Here is a 25,388-nt window from a genome sequence, read left to right as displayed (position 1 = left end):
GTGTGTTCCTCATAACGCTTCCTATCACATCCACATCCACACCACAATGCTCCTTTATATCCTCATTCATCAGCCTGTCTCTCCATGTGACTCCACAGGCTCCTCTTAAATAACTCATTTCCACTGCTCTCACTCTTGACTTGTGTCCTTCCAACAATGTCCAAGCTTCACTTCCATACGTTAGAGTTGGTATCACAATACTGTCATGTAGTAACTTTTTCACTTCCATGCTCACTTCCCTGTTTCCTATCACTGCTTTCAGAGAACCAGCAACCTTTCTTCCCTGCCGTACCCTTTCAAGCACTTCACCCTCCAAACCTCCATCCTTACCCATCACACTACCCAAGTACTTAAACGTACTCACATTTTCCAATTCCTCACCATCCAACCTCGCTGTACATCCACTGACTTCACCTCTCTCAAAGACCATCACTTTACTCTTCCCTACATTCACCTTTAGATTCCGTTTCTTACACACACACCCAAACTCATCCACCAAGCCTTGCAGCTCCACTTTGTCTTCACTCAACAACACAGTATCATCTGCAAGCAACAGTACAGGGAGTTTCCAGACACTACCCTCTCTCACCAGGGCTACTCCAACATCCACTACCCTACCTTGTACCTCTTTTATTACCCCATCCATATACAGATTGAACAACCATGGAGACATGACACATCCCTGTTTCAACCCAACCTTCAAAGATTCAAAGAGAAAAATTCACTTAGTTCACCATCCACATGCACTGCAGCCTTAGCACCATCATACATACTCTTCACAGCATTCAACAACTTCCCATCTGCTCCATATATTCTTAATACTTTCCACAATCCTTGTCTATCCACCCTGTCATATGCTTTCTCCAAATCCATGAAATCCGCATACAACTTCTTTCCCTTCTCTAGAAACTTTTCCACTAAAGATCTAAGAATGAATATCTGATCTACACAACCTCTTCCCTTCCTAAAGCCTCCCTGTTCTTCTCCAACTAATTCCTCTGTTCTTTCTCTAACTCTGTCAATAAGTTTCCTACCATACACTTTTCCTATTATACTAAGAAGACAAATGCCCCTATGATTACCACACACTTCTTTTTCCCCTTTTCCTTTGTACAAGGGAATAATTATACCTGACTTCCAATCCTCCGGGACTCTACCTTCCTCCCAGGCCAATCTGCACATCTTCCACATCCATTCTACTACTATCTCTCACCCATGCTTCATCATTGCACCACACACTCCATCAATTCCTGGGGCTTTCTCCAATTTAACTTTCTTTATTGCTTCCACAACTTCTATCCTACTGATTTCTTCCTGTCTTCTCACCTCCCTCCTTCTCCCAGCCATTCCCCAGCCACTTATACTCGCATTACTTCCATCGCCTATGTTCAACAATTCCTTATAGTGTTCTCTCCATCTGCTCACTTTTTCTCCCTTCTCCACTAGTAATCTACCATTTTTATCTTTCACTCCCCTGCTAACCTCACTTCCACCCTGTCTTACTCTCTTCACCTCTTTCCAGAACATTTTCTTACAGTCCCTCCACTTTACACTCAAATTCCTTCCAAATTCCTCATCCACTCTCTTCTTACTCTCTCTTACTAATCTTTTCACCTGCTCTTTCTTTCTACATATAACTCTCTCTTCCGCCTCTCAACTTTTTCCACGCCCCTATTTCTCATCCATTCATTGTATGCTTTCTTCTTTTGTGCCACAGCCTGTCTCACCTCTTCATTCCACCACGCTGTTCCTTGCACCCCCCTCCGTCTTCTCTTCCTCCCACACACCACATCACATGCTGCACATATTTCTTCTGTAAATAACCTGCACACACCTTCCACGTCCCCCATCTGCTCCAATTCATATTTGCCCAATCGTTCCTCCACTTCTCTCTTATACTCTGCCTTTTTCTCATCCTCTTGTAACCTTTCAACTCTCCTTGCAACTACTCCTTCCTCTCGTCTTTCCCTTCTTCTATTCCTCCATCTTACTTGGATCCTAATTCTAGCCACCACCAAGTAGTGGTCAGAAAGTCCACTCCCCCAGCCTCTATAAGCTCTTCCATCCATTACACATCTTCACATCCTTTCATCCACACACACTTAATCAATCATCCCCCTCCTTTCATTCAGTTCACCACCCACCCTTCTCATCACTCGCCATGTATATCTGTGGATCATTTTATGCCTGAAGAGGGTATTGGCTATCACCAACCCCCTCCCAGGACAAATGTCCACTAACGCACTGCCATTCTCATCTGTCTCAGTAGGCACACCCCACTCACCAACTATTCCATCCACCTTCACATTCCCTACTTTACCATTCATATCACCGATCAAAAACACTCTCTCATTCCTTCCAAACTTTTCCATGCACACTTCCACATTTGTCCAGAACTCTTCTCTCACTCTGCTAGCACGATCTTGTGTTGGCGCATACACACACACAATCACCCACATTTGTATTCCAACTTTCAACTTTACCCACACAATCCTTGACCCAACTGATCCATACTGTCTTATGCTCTTCTTCCATCTTTACTCACAACTATGCATACTCTTTCCTTTGCCCTCTCATTCTCACCTACTCCTGCATATATATAGAAATGTACCAGTAATAAAAGATATAAAAGTGGAGGTACAGGAAGTGTATAAATTATTGGAAACTCAAGATGTAAGGAAAGCCCCAGGGCCTGATGAAATTTCTAACTGGGTACTGAAGGAATGCAGAGAACAACTGGTGGATAAAATTCACAGTTTAATCGCGTGATCTCTGGAAGAGGGGAAAGTGCCACAAGAATGGAAGAGGGCAAATGTGGTACCAATTTATAAGGGAGGAAACAGGGCAGAACCCCTGAATTATAGACCAGTGTCTCTAACCAGCATGGTCGCAAAATTGTGCGAGAAAATCTTGAAAGACAGATGGATAACATATCTAGAAGAGATGAATATTTTGGCTGAATGTCAATTTGGATTCAGAAGTGGAAGGTCATGTTGAGCTTTTACTCAAGAGCGATTGACGCGGTACAAGAGACAGATGGTTGAGTGGATTGTGTGTACTTAGAAAAGGCCTTTGACAAGGTACCTCATAAGAGACTAATGTGGAAACTAGAATATATAGGAGGACTGAAGGGGAAACTCCTGGAATGGATGAGAGACTTTTTCAGAGACAGACAAATGAGGACAGTAATAAAGGATAAGATGTCTGGATGGAGGGAGGTAACAAGTGGAGTCCCTCAAGGCTCGGTGTTGGCGCCAGTAATGTTCCTGATTAAGGTAAATGATATGGTAGATGGAGTGAACAGTTATGCAAGTCTATTTGCTGATGATGTAAAGATCTTGAGGAAGGTAGAGGTTGAGGAGGATTGTAAAATGCTGCAGGAGGATCTGGGTACAGTATTATACACGATTGGAGCCGGACGTGGGAAATGAAATTTAATGTCAAGAAATGTAAAATATTGGAAATGTGTAAAAGTACCAGGAGGCCATCACTGAATTATTTGTTAGGTAATGAATTAATCACAAAAATGAGAGAAGAGAAAGATTTGGGAGTGCTGGTCCAAGATAGTTTGTCACCTGAAAAACACATTTAACAAGATAGTTAGAGAGACGTATAAACTCTTGACTAACATAAGAGTAGCATTTCATTATATGGATGAGGAGATGATGAAAAAATTGATAGTGGCCATGATCCGCCCCAGGTTAGAATATGCAGCGGTAGTGTGGTCCCCATACTGAAAGAAAGATATAAACAAGATTGAGAGAATACAAAGAACAGCAACCAAGATGGTCCCCAGTCTGGCAGACCTGTCATACAGAGAGAGGCTGGAAAAGCTGGATTTGCCTTCCTTAGAGGAAAAGAGAAAGAGGGGAGACATGATTGCAGTGTTCAGGACCATGGTGGGAGTAGATCAAATTGACAAAGAATATCTGTTTTTATGGGATAAGAGAGCAAAAAGAGGACACGGAATGAAGTTGAAAAAGTCAAGCTGCTTGAAGGATATCAAGAAATATAACTTTCCTGACAGAAGTATAGACTTATGGAATAGCCTGGACAAAGAGATTGTCCAGTCTAAAAACTTAAACGAGTTTAAAGCCAAATTTGACTTACTGAGAAACAGCGATGGGAACCCACGAGCATAGCACATTCCGTGTATATCATAATTAGGTATATTAGGTAAATACTTAAATATTTGGAACAACTTAGACAAAGAGATGGTGCATGAGAAAAACATTCATGTGTGTAAAGGTAGACTTGATAAATGTGGATATGGAGACAGGACAACACGAGCATTGCTCAATTCCTGTATACTACAAATAGCTAAATACAAATAGGTAAATACACACACACCGAGACACCGAGAGAGAGCAGACTCACGTCAACAACGCTCTATACCTGGCCAACTTAGTCAGCGGCACTACCTAAATAAGTATCTTTATGTGAGTGAAGCTCAGTACAAGGTTAGACTAAATGGTGTTCTAATAAAAAAGAAGAAGTATTAAGTAAGACTTGGTCAAACAGAAAAGTAAAAAAGTAGCGCAAGAATGCGCACAATCAGCTGATCGTTGCTTAGTATACAATCTGTGTCCCAGGAAGTAAGTACTATATATGCTTTTAGTACTGCAATATGACCACATACTTTAGTAATGCAAATTTGGAAAAGAAAAGGGATAAAGGTAGAAAGCAGGATGATGATTTCTACCAAGAACTGGTTGAAGTGGAGACTCACAACAAACTGGCTGAGCGAGTACACAGGTTAGAGACGACTTTTCAAAATGAGATTGATGAAATTAAGAAACAGATGCACTTGCAAAAGGAAGAAATAGAAAAATTAGGAAAGGAAGTCAACAAGAAAGACACAACCATAAATGAGCTAACAGTTGAAGTGGGTACACTTAGGAGGAAAATTAGTGAAATGGCAGGTACAGTAGTCAACCACGAGAGTATTATGGAAGAGTTCAAAAATGATACAGAGACAATTAGGCAAGTATGCAGTCTGATAGACCAGAACAGTGATATTGAGGAGAAGATAACACAGGTGAATGAAGCTGTGCAAAGCTACAAAAATGATGTGGAAACCACTTATGCTGAAATGGTGAAAGTAAAAAAAGACTTGGAAACAAGGGTGGAAGAAAAAAGCATTAAAAAGGAAGTGAAAAGAGTAATCCAAAACAATCCTAATTTAGTCAGAGATTCAGTAGATATCAACAAATCTATAGTAATCACTGGTATAGAAGAGGAAAAAGTAAAAAACAAGATCTCAAGAGACAAAAGGAGATGGCAAATGTAATGGGCATATTGAAAGAAGTATCGGAGGAAATCTGTAGTAAAGACATAGAGGAACACAAAAGGTTAGGGAAATACGATAAAAGCAAGTCAAGACCCCTGAAGGTAACCTTCCAGAGTGTAAACACCGTGGAGGAGATGCTAAAAAATACAAAGAATCTTATGGAAAAAGGAGTTCAAAAATGTATGGATAAAAAGATGTCTAACACAAGAGGAACTGGAATTACTGAAAGAGAAAAGGGAGGAAGCAAAAACAAAAAATGAGGGAAGATCAGAGGAGGAGAAGAATACGTTTTTTTACAAAGTACAGTAATCCCTCTAATATCCGAACGCCCAATATCCGAACATCCCCACTAACCGGACATAATCCTCCTGGGATCCAATATTCCCAAAATGGGCCAAAAACTGCAAAAAATTCAAAAAAAATCTGACTTTTTTCCCTCCCATAATTTGAAATTCCCGCCTGGCGCCAAACAGCTGTTACACCATGGTCCCTTCACCCCTTCCTTCCTCCCCCTCCCCCCTCCCCTGTCAGGTTGCCATTTGGTATTTTTCATTACCAAGTGTGGGCCAATTTGGTAATGAAAAATTCGTTTGGTAATGCATTAGAATAATGCATTACCAAATGGATTTTTCACATGTATGAGGATACACAGGATGGAGATGGTGGATTGTTTGCTCTCTCTGATTAATCTGCTACCCTACATAGTGTGAAAATAATCAACATGGTGTTAGTTATAAGGAGAGTGATTACATGTATTTCCACTTGTATATATAATTAGTGAAGAATATATGCTAGCTTTACGAATTTGGTAATGAAAAGTTATATTTGACAATGAAAGTTGAGGAGATTGGTAATGTGGCTGTTGCGATCTGGCAACTCTGTTACCCCACCAACATCAACAGTCACAGCTTAACTCCGATGGAGAGCAGATACTCATAACAGTGCAAGCCACAGGTGCTTGTTTTTTGTGAATAAACAGTGAATAAACTGCAATACCTTGCCACTAGAACACACAGGAATTTACAGTGTTGTGCAGTGTTAAGAAATTAGAATTTAGAGTGCAGAGGATTAACTGTGGACTGCAAACTGGCGGTTCAAACCAGTCCAAGACCAAGGGACTTGTAAGTACCCAGAATGTTTAATATTGTATAAACTCACCTCTAAAACCTCATTTTATGGTTCTTTTGCATTTATTTCAGTCTTTTATGTCCCTTATTGGTGTGATTTGGGTCTTAAATAGGTGCTATGCATGTCCAGAGGGAGTTGTATAGGTGTTTTTCAGAGTTAGGGTCCGTAAGTACTAGTCCATAAGCTGGGGCCCAATATCCGGACAGGACCACTATCCGGACCTGCCTATGGCTCTATTGATCCGGATATTGGAGGGGTTACTGTAATTGGATTGCAGGTACGAAAGTGGTACATAAACAGGAGGGAATAAAAAGGAGGAAGGTAGTAGAACCAAATTATGACAAGTATATAAACAAGATGATTAAGTTGATGTACTCAAATGTGGATGGAATGGTATCTAAATTATTAGAGATGAATGATTATGTCAGAGATAATGAACCACATATAATATGCCTAACTGAAACAAAATTAACACCAAGGATATCGAATGACATCCTAATCTTAGAGGAATATAATAAATGAAGAAGAGATAGGAACTTAAAAAAAGGAGGAGGAATTATAATATTAACTAAGAAAAATCTAAAAGTCAAAGAAATAGAATTAGATATACCCTCACAAGTAGAACTGATTGCAGTAGAGATAAATAAATCTGAAGGGAAAGTAATTGTAGCTAATTTGTACATGCCACCCAGATCAAACACATGGGAAAGAGATGAATATGAGGACCTGGTGGAGAGTACAATCAGAGTTTAAGAGCATTACTACATAAAATGGAAGAGAAATCAAAAAGAATTATACTAACTGGAGATTTTAATACAAATATAAATTGGAATACTGTAGATATAATAAGCCAAGAAAGCTGTTGGAACCAAAAGCTCCTGGATCTTGTGCAAGAGTTTTTCCTAACGCAATATGTAAGGGAAAGTACCAGAAAAAGAGGACTCGATGTGCCCTCAATGCTAGAGCTCATATTTACTAGGCAAGAAAACGATATTGATAATTTAATATATCACCCTCCACTCAGCCAAAGTGACCATGCAGTACTAAATTGCAATTTCAGGATTGTATATGACATAGATAATAGCAATGAAAGTTACAAAAAGAGCCTAAACTATAAAAAGGGAAAATATCATGACCTAAAGAAGTATTTCTTAGAAATTGCTTGGGAAAAGGAGCTTAGAGAACAAGATTTAAATGCTATATATGGAAAATTCTGTGAACTTTATGAAATAGGAGTCCAGAAGTACATCCCACAGCACGAAGAGCAGAAAAGAAAATAAAGAAATGGTTCAATACAGAATGTAAAAAATCAAAAGAAAAAAGAGATTTGTTGTGGAATAGATACAGAAGACACAATAGTGAAAGGGCATATAATAATTACAAACAGGCAAGAAACGATTATACAAGAATAAGAAGGGAAACCCAAAAACAGTTTGAGGAGGATATCATAAATAAAAGTAGTGATCAACCTAAGCTATTTTACAGCTATATCAGAAGCAAAACCAAAGTAAAAGATATAATACAATCCATTACGGACGAGGGAATCACTTATACACAAGAGAAAGATATTTGTGAAGCACTAAACAATAATTTCCAATCAGTTTTTACAGAGGAAAAAATTTTTGAGAAGGATTATGTGCAACATGCATGCCCACACATACTACCAGATATACAAACATCAGAAAAAGTAATACAGGAGGAGCTAAGTAAATTAGACAAAGGAAAAGCAAATGGTCCTGATGAAATTTCATGTTGGGTGCTACGTGAATGTGCAAAGGAGTTAAGTAAACCATTATTTTTAATTTTCAAGAAATCCTTGAGTCAAGGTAAACTACCTGATATTTGGAAGAAAGCAAACATTGTTACCTTATTCAAGAAAGGGAATAGACAAAATCCACTTAACTACCGACCAGTATCACTAACCAGTGTTGTAAGCAAGGTATTAGAAAAGCTTATAAGAAAAGCTTGGGTAAATCACCTAGAAGAACACAGTATGATAATGGAAAGACAGTTTGGTTTCAGAAAAGGAAAATCATGTGTTACTTATCTGTTGAGCTACTATGACAGAGTAACAAACACATTACAGGAAAGAGAAGGATGAGTGGACAGTATCTATTTAGATTTCAAGAAAGCATTTGACACAGTACCACACCAAAGACTTTTATGGAAACTGTACCATCAAGGAGGAATTCGAGGCAAACTGTATTGTTGGATGCAAGATTTTCCCATGAAAAGGAAAATGAGAACAGTACTAAGGGGAAATTACTCATCATGGAAAGAAGTGACTAGTGGAGTACCACAGGGCTCAGTGCTGGCACCAATCATGTTTTTAGTGTATATAAATGATATAGACAGTAACACTGGAAATGAAAGCTATCTAAATATGTTTGCAGATGATGCAAAAATACAAAGGAGAATTACTAACATAGACTCTTGTAAAGAGCTACAAGAAGAATTAGATAAACTTTATGAATGGAGTAATACATGGCAAATGGTATTCATTGTGGACAAGTGTCATGTAATCAAGTTTAGTAAAAGTGGAAAAAGACCTGATTGGGATTATACATTAGGAAATAAAACCCTACACACATCAGAGAGAGAGAAGGACCTAGGTGTGATTGTCAATAACAGACTATCTCCGGCTGACCACATCAGTGAGAAGGTACGGAACATGTATACACTGCTTGCCAATATGAGAATAGCGTTTACATACATAAATGAAGACATGCTAAGAAAGATAATAACATCATTCATCAGACCAACCCTGGAGTATGCATCAGTAGTCTGGAGTCCTCATCTCAAAAAACACATAGAAAAGATTGAAAAAGTTCAAAAGGCCACTACAAGATGGGTACCAAGGTTAAGGGATCTAAGCTACGAAGAAAGACTAAATAAACTAAATCTACCAACACTACAGGAGAGAAGGAAAAGAGGTGATATGATTGTGCTATATAAATGCATATCAGGGCAGGAGAAAATAGACATAAATGATTACTCAACGTATGGGGAAGCATCAGCAAGAGGACACTGCAAAAAACTGCATAAAAAGAGAGGTGATAAAGATGTAAGGAAATTTAGTTTCCCAAATATAGTAATTGATCAGTGAAATGCACTACCTAATAAAACAGTGTGTGCCAAAACAATTCACAAATTTAAGGATATACACAATAAATATGGTTTAAGACACGGTATAGTACGAGCTTGACTCATTCCTGTAGAGATACAGTTAGGTAAGAACACACACACACACACACGCGAGGAAATAAAATCAGTTTTGTGCAGTCTAAGTTCAACACATCTACTTGCATCTGTCTGACTCTGCTCGTATGGTAATTAGAACGAAATGAAGCCATCGGTTGTGGGCCAGAATTAAAATTATAGGTAAAGCTGTGAGGAATTGTTTTTGTGTGACGAGATAAATGGCACAGATTTTGATTTTGGGACTTCTCAGGGAATTTTATTAAATTCATCTACCTGCTGCAGTGGATAATGATGCATGCTGGGTAATGCACCAGTAATATGAGAGAGTTTACTGTATTTACATGAAGAATTGGTATATGGGACTGAGATAAGTAAGAAATGAAAAGGGAACTCTCAGATGTTTGGGGAAGAATGAGAAGTGTTCATAAACATAATACTGGTAGGGAATTATCAGCAAACTTTTGCTCACAGGAGCACCAGATCTGTTTGCAGCTTGCCATGCTAAGCATCAAGAGTTCTTTCTGGCACTTTTGTAGCAATGTTACTGCTGTATTTTATTATCTGATGCATAAATTGTTACCCTGAGTTGCTCATCTGCTTACTTCTCTAGTTACCCCTTCTCACTTTCTTCACTCCTCGTTCAGTTTACAACACCTTCTGTCATGTTATACTGTGTCCTCTGTCAATGACTTGAAGTGCATCATCCCCTAGTCTGAAATACATTGAGTATCGGAAATAATGCTGATATTTGGAGGCTTTTGTCCAGAGTGCTATCTGTCAGTCAGTCTATAGCCAGATGTCACAATCCTGTAAGGGGTGGCCATTTAACTTTGAGTCAGTTGTTTTACAGAGAGGGACACTAACCCTCGGCCAACCCACTTCTTGACATGTAGGGAACGCAAATGGGTTGGTTATATGGTTAATGGTTTCCTGGCTTACAGGAAACAGTAGGCTTGTCACTCAGTGTAAAGGTGCCTGAATTGGAAAGAAGGGTAATAAAAAGTGACAGGAAAGTTGGGATAAATAGGAAGAGAGGAGGGCAGACTGAAAAAGAACGATAAAAGTGAGGGGAAAAAGTAGGCAGCACTACATCAAGTGAATAGATGATCGTCACCACCACCACCAACACCTACCACCTAGAGTACGCGCAAGTGTATTTGTGCTTTACTCAGCATGTTGAAGTGGTGCATGTATGTGTGTGTATATATATATACAGTAATCACTCTAATATCCGGACGCCCAATAACCGAACATCCCCACTAACCGAACCTTATCGTCCTGGGATCAAACATTCCCAAAATGGTCCGAAAATCCAAAAAAATTGGAAAAAAAATCGATTTTTTGCCGTCCGTAATTTGAACTTGCCGCGCGCGCCGCGTGAGAGCATTGTTTTGGTTCGTCATTCCTCCGACGTCCGATAGAGCGCCGCTGCATCCTCCCCACTTCCCGCCTGTCTCTCACCGCGACAAGAGTCACCGCTCGACGTGAGTTTGCGGCTGTCTTCAGAGTCTTCTGTAGTCGGTACGCCATCACCACTACCCACCGATGCACCCCTTGGACGCCTGCCAGTGATACTCTCGGGCTCTGACAGTGAATAAACAGCAAGAACTTCTCCACTAGACCACACGGGAATTTTGAGTGTTGTGCAGTGAAAAAAACGGTGTGTTGTGTTAAGGTTTTCAAGTTGGGAGAAAAGACTAAGTAGAAAAGAAATTTAACGTAACTAACCTTCTTTGTTTTGGCTTTGGAAACTTAAAAAAACTTGGGAAAAGTTTATGTGCAACACTTAAATTTAATGGAACATTATTTGGACTAAAGTGAACACTGTGAAAAGAACGGACTTCTGTGTGTTAGTGACTAAGTTCAGTGCAAGACTTCAGGAAGAGTGTAGTGCAAGTGCTTCAGGAAATCGTTCTTACTGTCAGAGTCCGAGAGGAGGCGGTTATTCATCGAGGTGGCCAGGGACTTGCTGTAAGTAGCCAAAATGTTTCATGTTGTACTATTTCCCATACTATATTTACCAGAATGTTTCATATTGTATTTTTTCCCATACTATACTTACCAGAAAGTGTCATACTGTACTTCTTTCCATACTAAACTTACCTCATGCATGTGCAGTAGGAATGTGTTTTTCAGAGTTCGGTTAGGTTCGGTTAGGTTAGGTTCGGTTAGAGTCCATAAGTACCAGAATGTTTATTAATGTATGAACATACTCCTAAACCCACATTTTATGTGTCTATTGCATTTATTTCAGTCATTTATGTGCCTTATTGGTGTGATTTGGGTGTTAAATAGGTGCTATGCATGTCCGGAGGGAGTTGTATAGGTGTTTCTCTGTGTTAGGGTCCGTAAGTACAAGTCCATAAGCTGGGGCCCAATATCCGGACAAAACCAATATCCGAACCTACCGATGGCTCTATTGATCCGGATATTGGAGGGGTTACTGTATATATATATATACACAGTACTGTATATATTTACATACAGTCACTGTTTGCATAATGTGCAAATATTGTTCCTGGCAGGTCCTGCTGTATGAGAATTCCGCATTATGCTGCTATATGTTTGCATGTTAAAGGGTTTCATGGTACCCAAGCCAGCCCCAACTTCACCTTTTGGGGCAGTTTTCCGGGATTTTCTCAGGACATTTACCTACCTAAAAATGACTTCAGTACATACAAATTCTGGAGGATTCCTAACCTTGAATTGAAGAGTTTGTGGGCTTCTTGGGGGGAGAGGGAGTGGAGTTCCAAGGCGAAGCAGGACTCTTACTGGTCCCCAGCACGGTCCTCTGGCCGCGCCGGTTCCACAGAGTCCTTGGTACATTTATAGAGTCAATTGGAACTCCTTCCCTCTCCCGTTGGTTGCAGTACATGACCAGGTACCTTTCCATCATAACAAGCACTGGGTAAGACGAATAGTTGATCCGTTGACTTGGCACTTTTTGGCAATGACACAATTACGTTCTCCTTTCTCCATCTGCTTGATCACGTCAAGCTTCTGCTCCTGGGTCAAACTTTTCCGCTGTCTTGCTGAGTCATGGTAGGCCGGCACGGTTAGGTGGAGTCAGGTGGCCAAAAAAAAAAAAAAGAGCAAAGTTAACACACAGCACGTGTGGAGGCAGTGCGCGGAGGGGGTTGACTGGAGTGGCCCAGGAATGCTCAGTAGACCATGACGACACCCTGCATGGACATGTGACATGCATACGTCACAGGCAGATGTAACACGCGCTTTGACTAAATCTGCCTGCATTTTGTCTGTTTTTTACTGTGTTTTGATGAGTTTTCTTGCATAATGACTAAAAATTCCATAATTTTTGGCCACAGGCCGCATTTTCACTATCGTTGCAGCGTAGTATGTTCTTTTTTGAAATGGGCGATTTCTCCACCCTTGTAATATTTGTCAAAATTGCCTTTTGACCATTTCTTGGACAAAAAAAAAAAAAATACCGTGTTATGACTAGTTTCACCCTCTCTGATTGCGCGTTCTGCGAGCAGTGACTGTGTGTATATATACACAGTAAAAGCTTGATATAATGGAATAATTCAGCCAACCCCTATTCTGTTTTATCAAATATTCCACCTTTTCAAGCCGTTCCAAAACCATAGATGGAACGGAATTTTCCGGAAATTTGCGATTTTTCCCATATTTCTTCCCTAACTCGTGACCTGAAGCCTATACACAGTTGCTACTAAATAGCTGCTTTGCTACATACACACATGCTGCCTATGCCAGTCATAATGATACACACAGAGCAGTCAGAACCCACAATAATAATACTGTAGTAATACTGTAATAATAATAAATAAAACAGTAAAAAACTCACCTCCAGATGGGGAGGATATGACTTGTGCATCGTGATTTTTCCATAGCCATGGACTAACAGGCTTGTTTCCGTTACAGAAACCCAATGCTTCGCGACAGAATGGAAAACTTCCTTTTTTTGTGTGTGTGTGTGTGTGTGTGTGTGTGTGTGTGTGTGTGTGTGTGTGTCCAGCTCTGGACAAAAGCTTCAGGGCCTATATCTCGGGGGCAGTTGCCTATCGCAAGGCCCAGTAGTCCTCCGACACCTCCAAATTCACCACTTCAGTGCTAACACCCACCGTCCATACTGAATACATGCTAGGGCTGTCTCATACAGGACTGGTGTGTTAGTATTGGATGCGAGTACCTTAGGGAAAAAAGTTGTTCCATTTTCTCAAGCTTCCATTTTATCCTGCATTTCTTATATCAAGCTTTTACTATATATATATGTATGTATATATATATATATATATATATATATATATATATATATATATCCATCCATCCATCCATCCATCCATCATCCAATCCTATGTCGCCCCATAAGGAGCGTAGGAACCGGGGACTAGGCAAGTTAGTCCTAACATTTAAGATGAGAGTGACCATCCTCACTCATCCATGAGTGGCATTATGTGAGCAATAAACCCCAACCATCCCTTGGATATAAACCTACACAGGCTCAGTCCAATTGGAGCACCTTAATTGCGCACTAAACCACCAGGATCCATAGTTTGGTTATATGGTTACCACCCAGTGTAGTAAATGGTTTCCTGGTGTACAGGAAACCATTTGGCTTGTCACTCAGTGTACAGTAGAGTCACCCATAGGCAGAAGGAAGAGAAAATAATAAAGGAAAAAAAGACAGAAGAGGGATTGTAGTCACCTGTAGGTAGAAGAAAAAGGAAAGAATGAAGGAAAGAGAGACAGAAGAGGAAGGATGGAAGACAGAAGAGGTATCTATCTATCGGATTGACTGTGTCGAGCATGTTTATGTGAAGCTACAGAATGTGGTGAAAGTTTTTGGCATATCAGATAGAGCCAGGATTCCATGGGCTTGAATGATGAGTGAATGGAAGCATGGCCCATTGGACTGGGCAAATTTAGTCTGTCTGGATGTTGCTACTCATCCTGTCCTAGGGTGGGAAAGGAGTTTCGGATGATGATGATGATATCTATCCGTATATACTATATATATAGGGGTAAGCCCTTAATTCATGCGAACTTTTTTCACGCGATTTCGGTTATCCATGAATTTTTCGTACAATAATTAAAACATAAAATTATAGTATTCAAATAAATAATTTTAATATACAAGAGAAATAAATAAAATATAAAAATGTGTACTTGCTGCTCGTGTGCATACATATGTGTGTGTGTGGGACGTCGGTCTACCACGCACCACACAGTCAGTTTGAATCTGCCGTGATTTACGTATTCCGTGATTTATGAATAATAACGTTGGGTCTGGTTAGTACTTGGATGGGTGACCGCCTGGGAACACCAGATGCTGTTGGCATCCCTACGTGTCAAGTGGGGTTGGTGGAGGATTTAGTGCCCCTCCCTGTAAAACAATTAACTCTAAGCCATTGGCCACCCCGTCTGGGATACATGGCGTCTGGCAATGAATGAATGAATGAAAAACTCTTATGTGAAAAATTAATTTTGGTCAGGACTTCGGCCAACATGCCCCCACAGCACCTTACCTATGCCCATCTAGGCACCATCAAACACAAACATACTAATTTAGGAATATTCAGTGCATGTATTAAATAGAAATAAGCAGTGTTAAGGGATCTCACCTTAATCCTATGACGAAGTTGCTTAAGTGAATGGAGTGGGGTGGTGTTGGGAAGAACTTAGAACCTCTCAGCACTCGTTCTTCCCAAACTCTTTCGCCAGCTTTGAAAACTTCTCTCCCTTCTCAACACGACGAATGAGCTCCAAACGTTGACTGTACGACAACGGCGGCAGCTTCTTGATGCCATACTGCTAAAGAGCGCTTCATCGGGGGGTCGGGAGGGGCCGTGGCAGGTAGGAGGTGGGGGGAAGTTGCGCAAGAAAGGCAGGTAGCTCTCGTACTCCACAGCGACGGTCTGTAGTGTGCGGACTGGCGGGACAAGAACAACAACAACATAGCGGCATTAGTATGCACACTTACCACCAGGGACGCACGGTGACTGGTTGTTGGGTCGCGATTTTCAGTTTGAATGCCACGGTTTATGGTTCTCCTCAGAAAAGGTCCACTTGGGTGCCTAGGTCCGCGATTTTTGTGACTTAACAGTGATTTAAGGTTGGCGGCAGTCTGACGGCCACCTAGCCGCGATTTACGAATCCGTGCTTTATGAACACGCAATTTATGAGGATTGAGTGTACATGACAGTATTGTGATACCAACTCTGACATATGGAAGTGAAGCTTGGACGTTGCTGGAAGGACACAAGTCAAGAGTGAGAGCAGTGGAAATGAGTTATTTAAGAGGAGCCTGTGGAGATACATGGAAAGACAGGCTGACAAATGAGGATATAAAGGAGTGTTGTGGTATGGATGTGGGTGTGATAGGAAACATTAGGAGGAACACACTGAGGTGGCTTGGCCATGTGGAGAGGATGGAGGGTGAGAGACTGACGAGGAGAGTGTATGTGAGTGAGGTGGAAGGGGGAGAGGGAGGGGGAGGCCGAGGATGAGATGGAGGGATGTAGTGGAGAGGTATATGAGAGAGGGGGGGTGTGAGTTGGGAGCAGGGCAGTGAACTGGCGGGGGATGGCTACATAGAGGCGATTTGTTTGTGGCTACCCCATATGGGAGTGAGGCGTCTGGCAATGGATAGATAGATAGAGTAATCTGAGTGACAGGGGACCAAGAGTCTTTCAAATTATATTGGATTTTTCGGACTATTGGGAGGGACCTCTGAAAACATAAGAAAAATGTACATGATCATTAAATAAACATAAAATGTTATGGGTTATTGTTTTACTCACCGGAAATGCATAGAAGTATAGCTGAAAAGCAAGTTAATGCCAGAGAAATCCATAAATAAAGAGCAGAGAAAAAATAATCCACTTGATCTGCATGTTAATTTTCGCTCGAGTAAATTTTCATGTTAATTTTCACTTAATTCATTGTCAGAGTATTGGGATTTTCAGATTATTGGTGGTCGGATTACAGGACTTACGCACTGTATATATGTATACCCTGAGATACGATACCCCAAATGCAATACCCTGGCTTAGCGATGGGGGTAGAGATACCACCATACCCTGCCTAACGATAGCCAAACCCTGGTTTAACTATGGGTTTTTATTTTTTATTTTTACCAATTTTGATTATATTTTAGACTTAAATTTTGTGTTTAGGTTGATTTATAAATGTTTTTAGACTTATGTTAATGTGTTTTAGTCATTGGTGGGGTGAACATTGTCATTCTGGTTACTAAGTTTGATTTTTTTCAGACATTTATATTTGATGATTTTCAGATTTTATTTTTGGGTTTAGGTGAGTTATAAACTGCTTTTAGGCTTAGTTTAGCTTGTTTTAAAGAATTTAGGGAGTTTAGGTTAGCTTGAAACTTATTTTTGGACTCGTTTGGGTGGGTATAGAACTTGGTTGGGGGGGAAACCCAAGGCTCAAAAACTCATCCCTATACTTTACATGTTCAGTCTACCACGTGATAGGATGCCCCACCTGGCGATGGGTTTTTACTTAAGCAATTGCATCATTAAACTGGGGTATATCTGCATATATATTTATATATGTATCTACATATGTATGTACAGTGCTCGTCAGAAGTATTCAGCGATGTCCGCCGGGCGCGCAATACTTATGGCCCAAAAAGAATCACCCCATTTTTGGGGGTAAGAATTGAGCCACAAGTTTGAGCTCCGAGCATGACGTCACGGTAGCCTGAGGCCTTCTGACGCGCTGGTTGGTTCCCGCCTCAGTTGCCCACGGGCTGCCTGAGAGAGAGGAACTCCGCCGAGTGTCCCTCTCAAATTGCGCCATTTTTTACCGAGTGTCCCGCAGTGTTTTGGCCTTCAAAACTTTGTTATGGCACCTATCCGTGAACTATCGAGTGAAATCATATCCCAGATCATTGCTCTAAAGGAGGCAGGCCACCAGACAAAGGAAATTAGTGAATTGGTTGGTGTGGGACGATCGACAGTGCGTCGTTGGTGTGCGCGGTTTCGGGAGGAAAACAGTGGTGAAGTTCCCACAAAGAAACCGAGGTCTGGTAGGCCTAGGAAAACTTCCCCAAGGTCTGTTAATGTTTTAAAACGTGCAGTGGAGTTTAATCCTTGTGTGAGTGCAAGGAAAATTAAGGAGAGCAACCCAGAAGTGTTTGGTGAGGTGTCAGTGAGAACAGTGTCTCGTAGGGTGCATGAGCTTGGTTACACAAGTCACAGGCCTGTGAAAAAGCCTCTTCTCTCTAGCAGCCAGAGAATTCGTAGGCTTGCCTTTGCTAATAAATATCTAAATTGGGGTGAGGAGCAATGGTTGTCAGTGTTGTGGTCTGATGAGGCAACGTTTAGTGTTACCTGTAACAGAGGAGCATGCAAAGGTAGTGACCCACTTGACCCACGGTATGTAGAAAGCACAGTTAAACATCCTGATTCACTCATGGTATGGGGTTGTTTTTCAGGGAAGGGTTTGGGGAAGCTTGTTGTACTTCCCAAGAACCTCAGAGTGAATCAGGATGTTTACCTGGAGCGTCTGTGTGATCATTTACCAGACTCCTTCGAGCTAACAGGTGCACGAGTGTTTCAGCAGGATGGTGCACCTGCTCACAAGGCCAAATCGGTCACCAATTGGCTTCGTGACTGCGAGGTATCATTCATGACAGACTGGCCAGGAAATAGCCCAGACCTCAACCCGATTGAAAACCTCTGGTACCTCGTAAAGAAGAGTCTCCAAGGGAAGGACGTGAGCTCTCTGCCTAAGCTGGAAGCCGCCATTCGTGACTCCTGGGACAAAATACCCCTCCAGCACCTCAGGAGCCTCGCCCTTTCACTTCCAAGACGTCTCAGGTCCGTGAAGAAACGTAAAGGCTACCCTACGAAGCACTAAAGGTAAATAAAATGCATTATTTATATGTTTTTTCAATGTTGAAAGGTTTGTTTCTCAGGAGGGACGCAGGGCGCCCCATACTTCTGACGAGCACTGTATACATCCATCCATCCAGCCACATCCAATCCTGTGTCGCCCCATGGGGAGCATAGGAACCCAGGGCTAGGCAAATTGGTCCTGACATTTAAGATGAGAGTGACCAACCTCACTCATCCCTGAGTGGCATTATGTGAGCAACCCCAACCATCCCTTGGATATAAACCTACACATGCTAAGTCCGATTGGAGCACCTTAATTACCCACTAAACCGCAAGCGTATATTGTGTCATTTATAAAAGCTCCAGCGTGCTTGCATGTGTTGGGCTTGGTGACGTAATGGCAGCTCTCCATGCTGCACGATCTCTGGCAGCCTCCCTCTTCAGTCCCTCATCCCCGAAAGCACACTCACCTCATCCCAGGTCTTTTTTTGGTCTGCATCTTGCAACTCTACCCCTGACATTTACCCTCTTACCTTCTGCACCCATTTGTCAACCTCCATCCTTTCGACATGCCCCAAACTTCCCAGTTTGCCCCTCCTCATTACAACACCCAGTGCATTCAAGTTCTGTTATTTCTCAACTTGTCATTCACAATCCTAGCTCCCCCAGGCCTCACATTCAAGGACACACTACGCTTTAGGTTCACACCTCTCACCGTACACCACCCAGTTGTCAACCTCCATCCTCTTAACATACTCAGAACATCTCAATTTACCCCTGCTCATCACAACACCCAGTGCATTCGAGTTCCAACATTCATCTACTTTTCAGTCACATTCCTAGCCCTCCCAAGCCTCTTATTCAAGGACGCACTACACAGCCATCTAAGCATTGTCATTTCCATATGTTTGAGCCTATGATTATCCTCTTCCTTTACTGCCAAGGTCTCACGACCATACTGCATTGCACTCCTAACACATGCCACAGACAAGGATTCCTTAGCTAGGAGGGAAAGCCTTCTCCATGTTAGGAGAATCAGCAACTCCCTGAACTTCCTCCAACTTCTCCACTACCCTTGCCACTCCTTCTCCAGCATCACCACCAGATGGAAGTGATATTTGACCTGTTTATGGACTGTACAAAGATAATTCAGGAAATGGCAGTAATAACTGGATTTACCCATCACAGGGTAGGCAGATTTCTCCCAAGTCACAAAGAAATCATTGTACGGTAAATAATGTAACCAGTTATACTGTATGTATTAATGGTATGTATGCATTTTCCTCAGTTTTAAATGTCTGGTTTAGTGGTCAGTGAATGCTATATGGATTTAACCCTTATAATCCTGCCGTCAGCATGTTGCAGACAGTACAAAACATCTCAATTAATCCCACTGACATGATGGTGGCGACGGCTAAATTCGAGCACTATAGTGAGTCTCAAACTGCTTCAGTCTACCTAATTTTTTGCTGAGGAGTAGCTTAACGTATTAGCAAAACTATACCCAAGCATTTGTAGCACTGAGTTTGGTTCTGCATGGCTGGGTAACATCAATGTGCCACTGTGCGTCCTAGCGTCAGAATGTCGCGAAAATCACGCCATTTTTCCGCCTCATTGGGCTGGAGGAGGCTGTTGAAATGGTCACACGGACCTTCTGTCCCTTCATTTAGTGATTCTTCAGAAGAGGAAGACCTAGATGACTCTTGTGAGGAATATGAGCCAGTGGAGGAGGATATTGAGAACAGGGAATCCCTCAGTCACGTCGCCCATTCTCTCTCATCCCTCCCAGCTGGGTGGGAAAATGTTGCTCATGGCTTGGGAAACTGTGCTAAAAACACGACGGATGGCCGTCCTGCTCTTATTTCTCCTATAAGGAGTAATTTTTTTTTGCTTTTCCTTGATTTATATGTCCTTTTGGAGTGTTTCATGCAATAACATTTTTTTCCATTTTTGGTCCTGGCTTGGGTGGGTATAAAATTGCAAAAATGCCTGGGATGGTACAGGTTGAATTTTAAAGTTCATCCCATTGCTTCAGGTTCCTAAGAGTTGACTAGAGGTTTCTTAGTTTTGTTATAACACAAGTTCATTGGTCAGCCTCCAATTTTTAGATGTTATGGACTAAAGTAGCCTTGCAAAGGGTGTTTTGGGAAATGATCTGTCTGAGAGCAGCATGTAGCATATGTTGAGAGACATACAGGCAAATAAGGAAGTTTGGAAGTTTTATGGTGTTGATGTGAATATTGTGACAGGTGTTATAAGTACTCATACCTGAAATGATTGACCATTTGAAGAGAATATGGAGTGAGAAAGTGAATAGGAGAGGTATATGAGTGAGGTGGAGGGAGGAAGATACTGAGGGTAAGGTGGAGGGAGGGAGATATTGAGGGTAAGGTGGAGGGACAGGAAAGGAGAATTAGTTATGTGAGTGGTGTGGGTTGGAGGAAGGACTGCCTGATGGCAGAGGACAGGGTGATATGAAGACAGTTTGTACCTACCCCCTCATAGATTTAAATATTTGTTTATATAGTAGATAGATGGATAGATATTGTCTGCCTTTTTTTTTTTTTTTTGGCACTGAAGTCTGGCATGTATCCACAGGTCCCCCACCAGATGCATACCAGGCATACTTACAAGAGAGCAGTGTAGCATGCATACTGGCCATGTACTACACCCTACACACAGCCACACGCAAGGACAAAACTGCCCTTATGCGTGTCTTGGGTACTCTGGCTACCTGCCACCAGGACAGAGCCTTCCAGGACACATTCCTTCACTCACTGGTATGTTACTGGTATTTGCTTAAAGTAGTTGTTTCTTAAATTTCCTTTGTGATTGTCTGTAAGTTTTATTTTGAGGGTAAATAAGCGTAAAGTGTTGGTTGTTGACAGAATGTGATGTGCTGGTGAATGGAGAACAACTTGAATTGGTAAGTTTAAGTTCTTCATTGTAATAATAGAAAAGGTAGGTAAATGTGCAAAGGAAGTGGAAAGCAGGATGGCACAAGGAAGGATGATAGTTGATACTTCAAAGACTTACATACTAAATAGAGGTGTAAGTGTGCTAGCTGCAGGAGGATTGTATGATGTGTTAGTGCCTTGTTTATGTACATTGACACTTTGCTATGTCATGAGAACAGAGTAAAGAATAAGAGTACCGGTAGTGGAGCTGGATAACTGAGGAATGTCTGTGGAGTGCAGGGTGGGTAGGATAAGAAATACAGGCATACCCCAGTTTAACTATGCAATTGATCAAGTAAAAACCCATCACTAGGCGGAGTATCGTATCTTGGGGTAGATTTAACATGTAAAGTACAGGAATGTGTTTTTGAGCCTTGGGTTCCCCCTCCCCCGGCCAAGTCTTAAACCCACCCAAATGAGTCCAAAAACAAGTTTCTAGCTAACCTAAACCCCCAAATGGCTTTAAAACAAACAAAACTAAGCCTGAAAGTAGTTTATAACTCACCTAGACCCAAAAATAAAATTAAAAATCATCAAAAATCCATCTGGAAAAATCAAACTTACTACACTGTACCCTAAGATGACACTGTTCACCCTACCTATGACTACAGCAAATTAATCTAAATCCAAAAACAGTTTATAAATCAACCTAAACAAAATTTAATATAAAAATATCAAAATCGTCTTAAAAAAAAAACATTGTTATACCAGGGTTTGGCCATCGTTCACTGGGGTATGGTGGTATTTCTACCCCCATCACTATGCCTGGGTATCACATATAGAGGTATCATATCTTGGGTTCTGCCTGTATTTGTGAAAAGTATGGGGTTAGGAAAACAGTTGATAATATGTTAGAATTTATTGTGCATAGATTGTATGGCCAGTGTGGAGAGAGAAGGTATAGATAGGGAAATTTAAAAGGAGGGGGGGGGGGTATCTCCTAGCTACAGTGCAGCTTCATTATATGATGGCTTGTTAGATAAATTGCCATAATGATAATTAAAAAGTTATACCCTGTCTTGGTACAGTGTTAAAAAATTATCACAATTTCGTAACAAAGATATTTTCGACAACTACCTCCAAGAATCTCGTGCGGATGCGGTGTTGCACGCAAGCTAAAATGGCTGCCCAGTGTTTACATTGGCTGTGATTGTTGCCTTTCATTCTATTTTGTGCATGAAAGGCCACTAAAGCACCATTGTTATCACCAGATAACAGTGCAAGTGCTTAACAAACAGTGCAGTGTGCAGTATTAAGTGAAGTGATACTTTTTTGTGTGTGAAATGCTGTACAGAAACTTGCTACCTGGAAATCGTGTCAGCCTTACGTAACCATCATCCTCTTTCTGGGCCTATGCTCTTGCTTGAAAGGCCACTAAACGCTATTGTTCATCCATGCCAAATAACAGTGCAAGTGCTTAACAAATAGTCCAGTGTGCAATTTTTAAGTGAAGCAGTACTTTTTTGTGTGTGAACTACTGAAACTTGTGACTTGGAAATTGAGTCAGCCTTAACCCCTCCATGCCGGGGCCATTTTTACTGCAGTCATCACCTCAGTATGGGCAGTTTCCTGGAAATTGCTTGTATTCAGAATGCATAACAAGTAGGGGAAACAAGTTAAAGACCATATTACTCAAGAACTCTTTCTCTTGCAAATGAAAGTATGCCCAGGTCTGTAGGTCATTGTGTTGATGAGTAATGATGTGAGGAAAAGAACTAATTTTTGGCACGAGTAGGATGTGTTCATGCGTCTGCCCCTGCCGCTGACTGTGGCTTTGCTCTCAGTGTGATAACTTTTCCACTGCTAGATAAACAAGATACTGTTGCATCCAAGGCATACATTATGGCACTGTCACTGAGCCCTTTTCTAGTATCCTTGGAAAGAGGCTTGGCAGGGGTGGATGATGCAGTTGGCTACAGGCAGTGCGGACAGAATCAGACAATTAGGAACCTTAAGACATCATTGTACACCTGGCAAAGGCACGGGACAGATTGACTCTTGCCTATGTTCTATTGAGGGACTCCTACCCTACCCATTGGTGCCGAGATGAAATGGCGGCTGGTTCAGATGGTGGGAGAAAGACACTTGCGTGTAAGCCACTACCCGGCGGCCCTGTGGAAGCCAGATTGTGACGTGTATAGACATTACCTGGTGGATGGGGGTTAAGTAACTGTCAGCCCCTTTTTGGTCTATTCTCAGCTGACTGAGCCAAGATGCCCACCGAGTGTTTACACTGGCTGTGATCATTGCCTTTCATTTTATTTTGTGCATGAAATACCACTGAAACACAATTGCTATTGCCAAATAACAGTGCAGGAACTTGACAAATAGTGCGGTGTGCAATATTAACCCCTACACCGCGGGCATGTTTACCGATGTTTTGCGTGTGCCGCGGGGTTATTCGGGCTCCGACAGACTCTCAAAAAATATTTTGCCAAAAATCAGTTATTAGTCCTAGAATATTAAAATTATATATGCTTACAGCACATACCTTCAGCTTTCTCCTGGAATGTTTGTTGAGCCTTCGTCAGTTACCGTAGGACTTGTGGAGACCTCTGAAGTTGGGTAACGAAGTCTCCACTTTACACTTCCCGACAACCCGTAATATGATTACCACAACCAGATATTAACACTATAAACACTACTCTATGATTTTCAAGTAGTTTGGGATCCATACTCCAAAAAAAAAAACACTGTGAAAGCAATGAAAATTATGAGCGCATCTGACCGCCGCACTTGCTCTAGTTCGCTCTTGGTACTCTGTCATTTATTATTCATAAAACCCCTCACACTTTATATTTCTATTACTATATAACACTTATATATATCTACAGTCTTTATCCATAAGTTTCCTTCAGTAGTATTAGTTTATTGTCACTGTAGGGATTCAATTTCTTTCAGTAAAATACGTAGCATTCACTTTCTCATCCTGTATACTAGCATTGAGAGTGAATGTCACTTTCATCTTCACTCTCATAACTCATAGTATTCAGACATGCTAGAGTGAAACTTTCACTTTTATTACTCCTAGGGTATATACTCGTATTCTTATAATACTACTCATTTACATTTCTATTTACGTTCTCTATTTTATTTACGTTATTTACATTTCTATTTTATTTACACTGTGTTGTGCACTGTCACTTGAAATAACTTATAAAACTATTTTCCATTGTTCACGTATATTTACATTCATTACTTTCACTTGCTGTTTACACATTATTTACACATTATTTACAATTCCACTTGCACTGTTTTACTCAATAGAAAGATCGTAGTCACTCTTTTATCAATTGTCAGCCCTTTACCTCTTTCCACACGAGGTTTAGTAGGGGGTAAAAGTCACAGGGCCCTTTGCATGGGGGTGAAAAAGGCCCTGAAGTCAGCAAGAGGAACAGACGTACCTCCTCTTCGGAAGATGAGAGAGAACTGATAAGGGAGGGCCAGAGTAGAGGCCTACTTAGGGGATATTCAGTACTACCAACGTAGCTCTTGAAACAGCTATGTATTTCACTGAAATGATTGGCAGGAAATCTAGACAATACATTATAAATTTGGTAGTTCCAGGTGAATGTAAATATCACTTAGGCTTCTCCCTTCCCTCCTTATATGTATATTTATTACGAAAATAGATTATACGGCATATTTCAAGGGGAAAAAAACAGCGAAAATTAGCGAACGAGTGCACATGAGGTGTTGTCAGGTGATAATTAGCCAATTCCAGGTGTATGGCACTCTCACTTACCTTATTTCTTTCTTGTATATATTATTTGGTATAAGAATAGGGCATAGGGCTTATTTCAATGGATGAAATCAGTGAAAAATTCCAGGGAAGATTTACTTAGCGTAGCACGGCCGGGCAGGCGAGAGGATAGGGTAATGGAGGGGGGGTAGGGAGGGGAGTCAAGAACGGGGAGAAATGGCTAAATTGTCAACAATGGATGGGAGTACAGATGAGATTAGGAGTGC

General features: G+C 41.2%; 1 protein-coding gene across 1 annotated transcript in view; it reads left to right on the top strand.

Annotated features, from left to right (window-relative positions):
- Positions 1 to 25,388, top strand: part of NELF-B (negative elongation factor B) — a 162,362-nt gene that overhangs the window by 118,799 nt on the left and 18,175 nt on the right. Inside the window, exon 10 of the mRNA XM_080270148.1 lies at positions 21,061 to 21,242. Within this exon, the coding sequence (XP_080126274.1) occupies positions 21,061 to 21,242 (182 nt within the window). The remainder of the gene's footprint in view (positions 1 to 21,060; positions 21,243 to 25,388) is intronic.

Source organism: Coenobita brevimanus, chromosome 39 (genome assembly GCF_032717465.1).
Source record: "Coenobita brevimanus isolate Jiangsu-jjx chromosome 39, ASM3271746v2, whole genome shotgun sequence".
Classification (NCBI taxonomy): domain Eukaryota; kingdom Metazoa; phylum Arthropoda; class Malacostraca; order Decapoda; family Coenobitidae; genus Coenobita; species Coenobita brevimanus.
The sequence above is the reverse complement of the archived record's forward strand: the minus strand, read 5'-3'. Positions and strand labels throughout refer to the sequence as shown.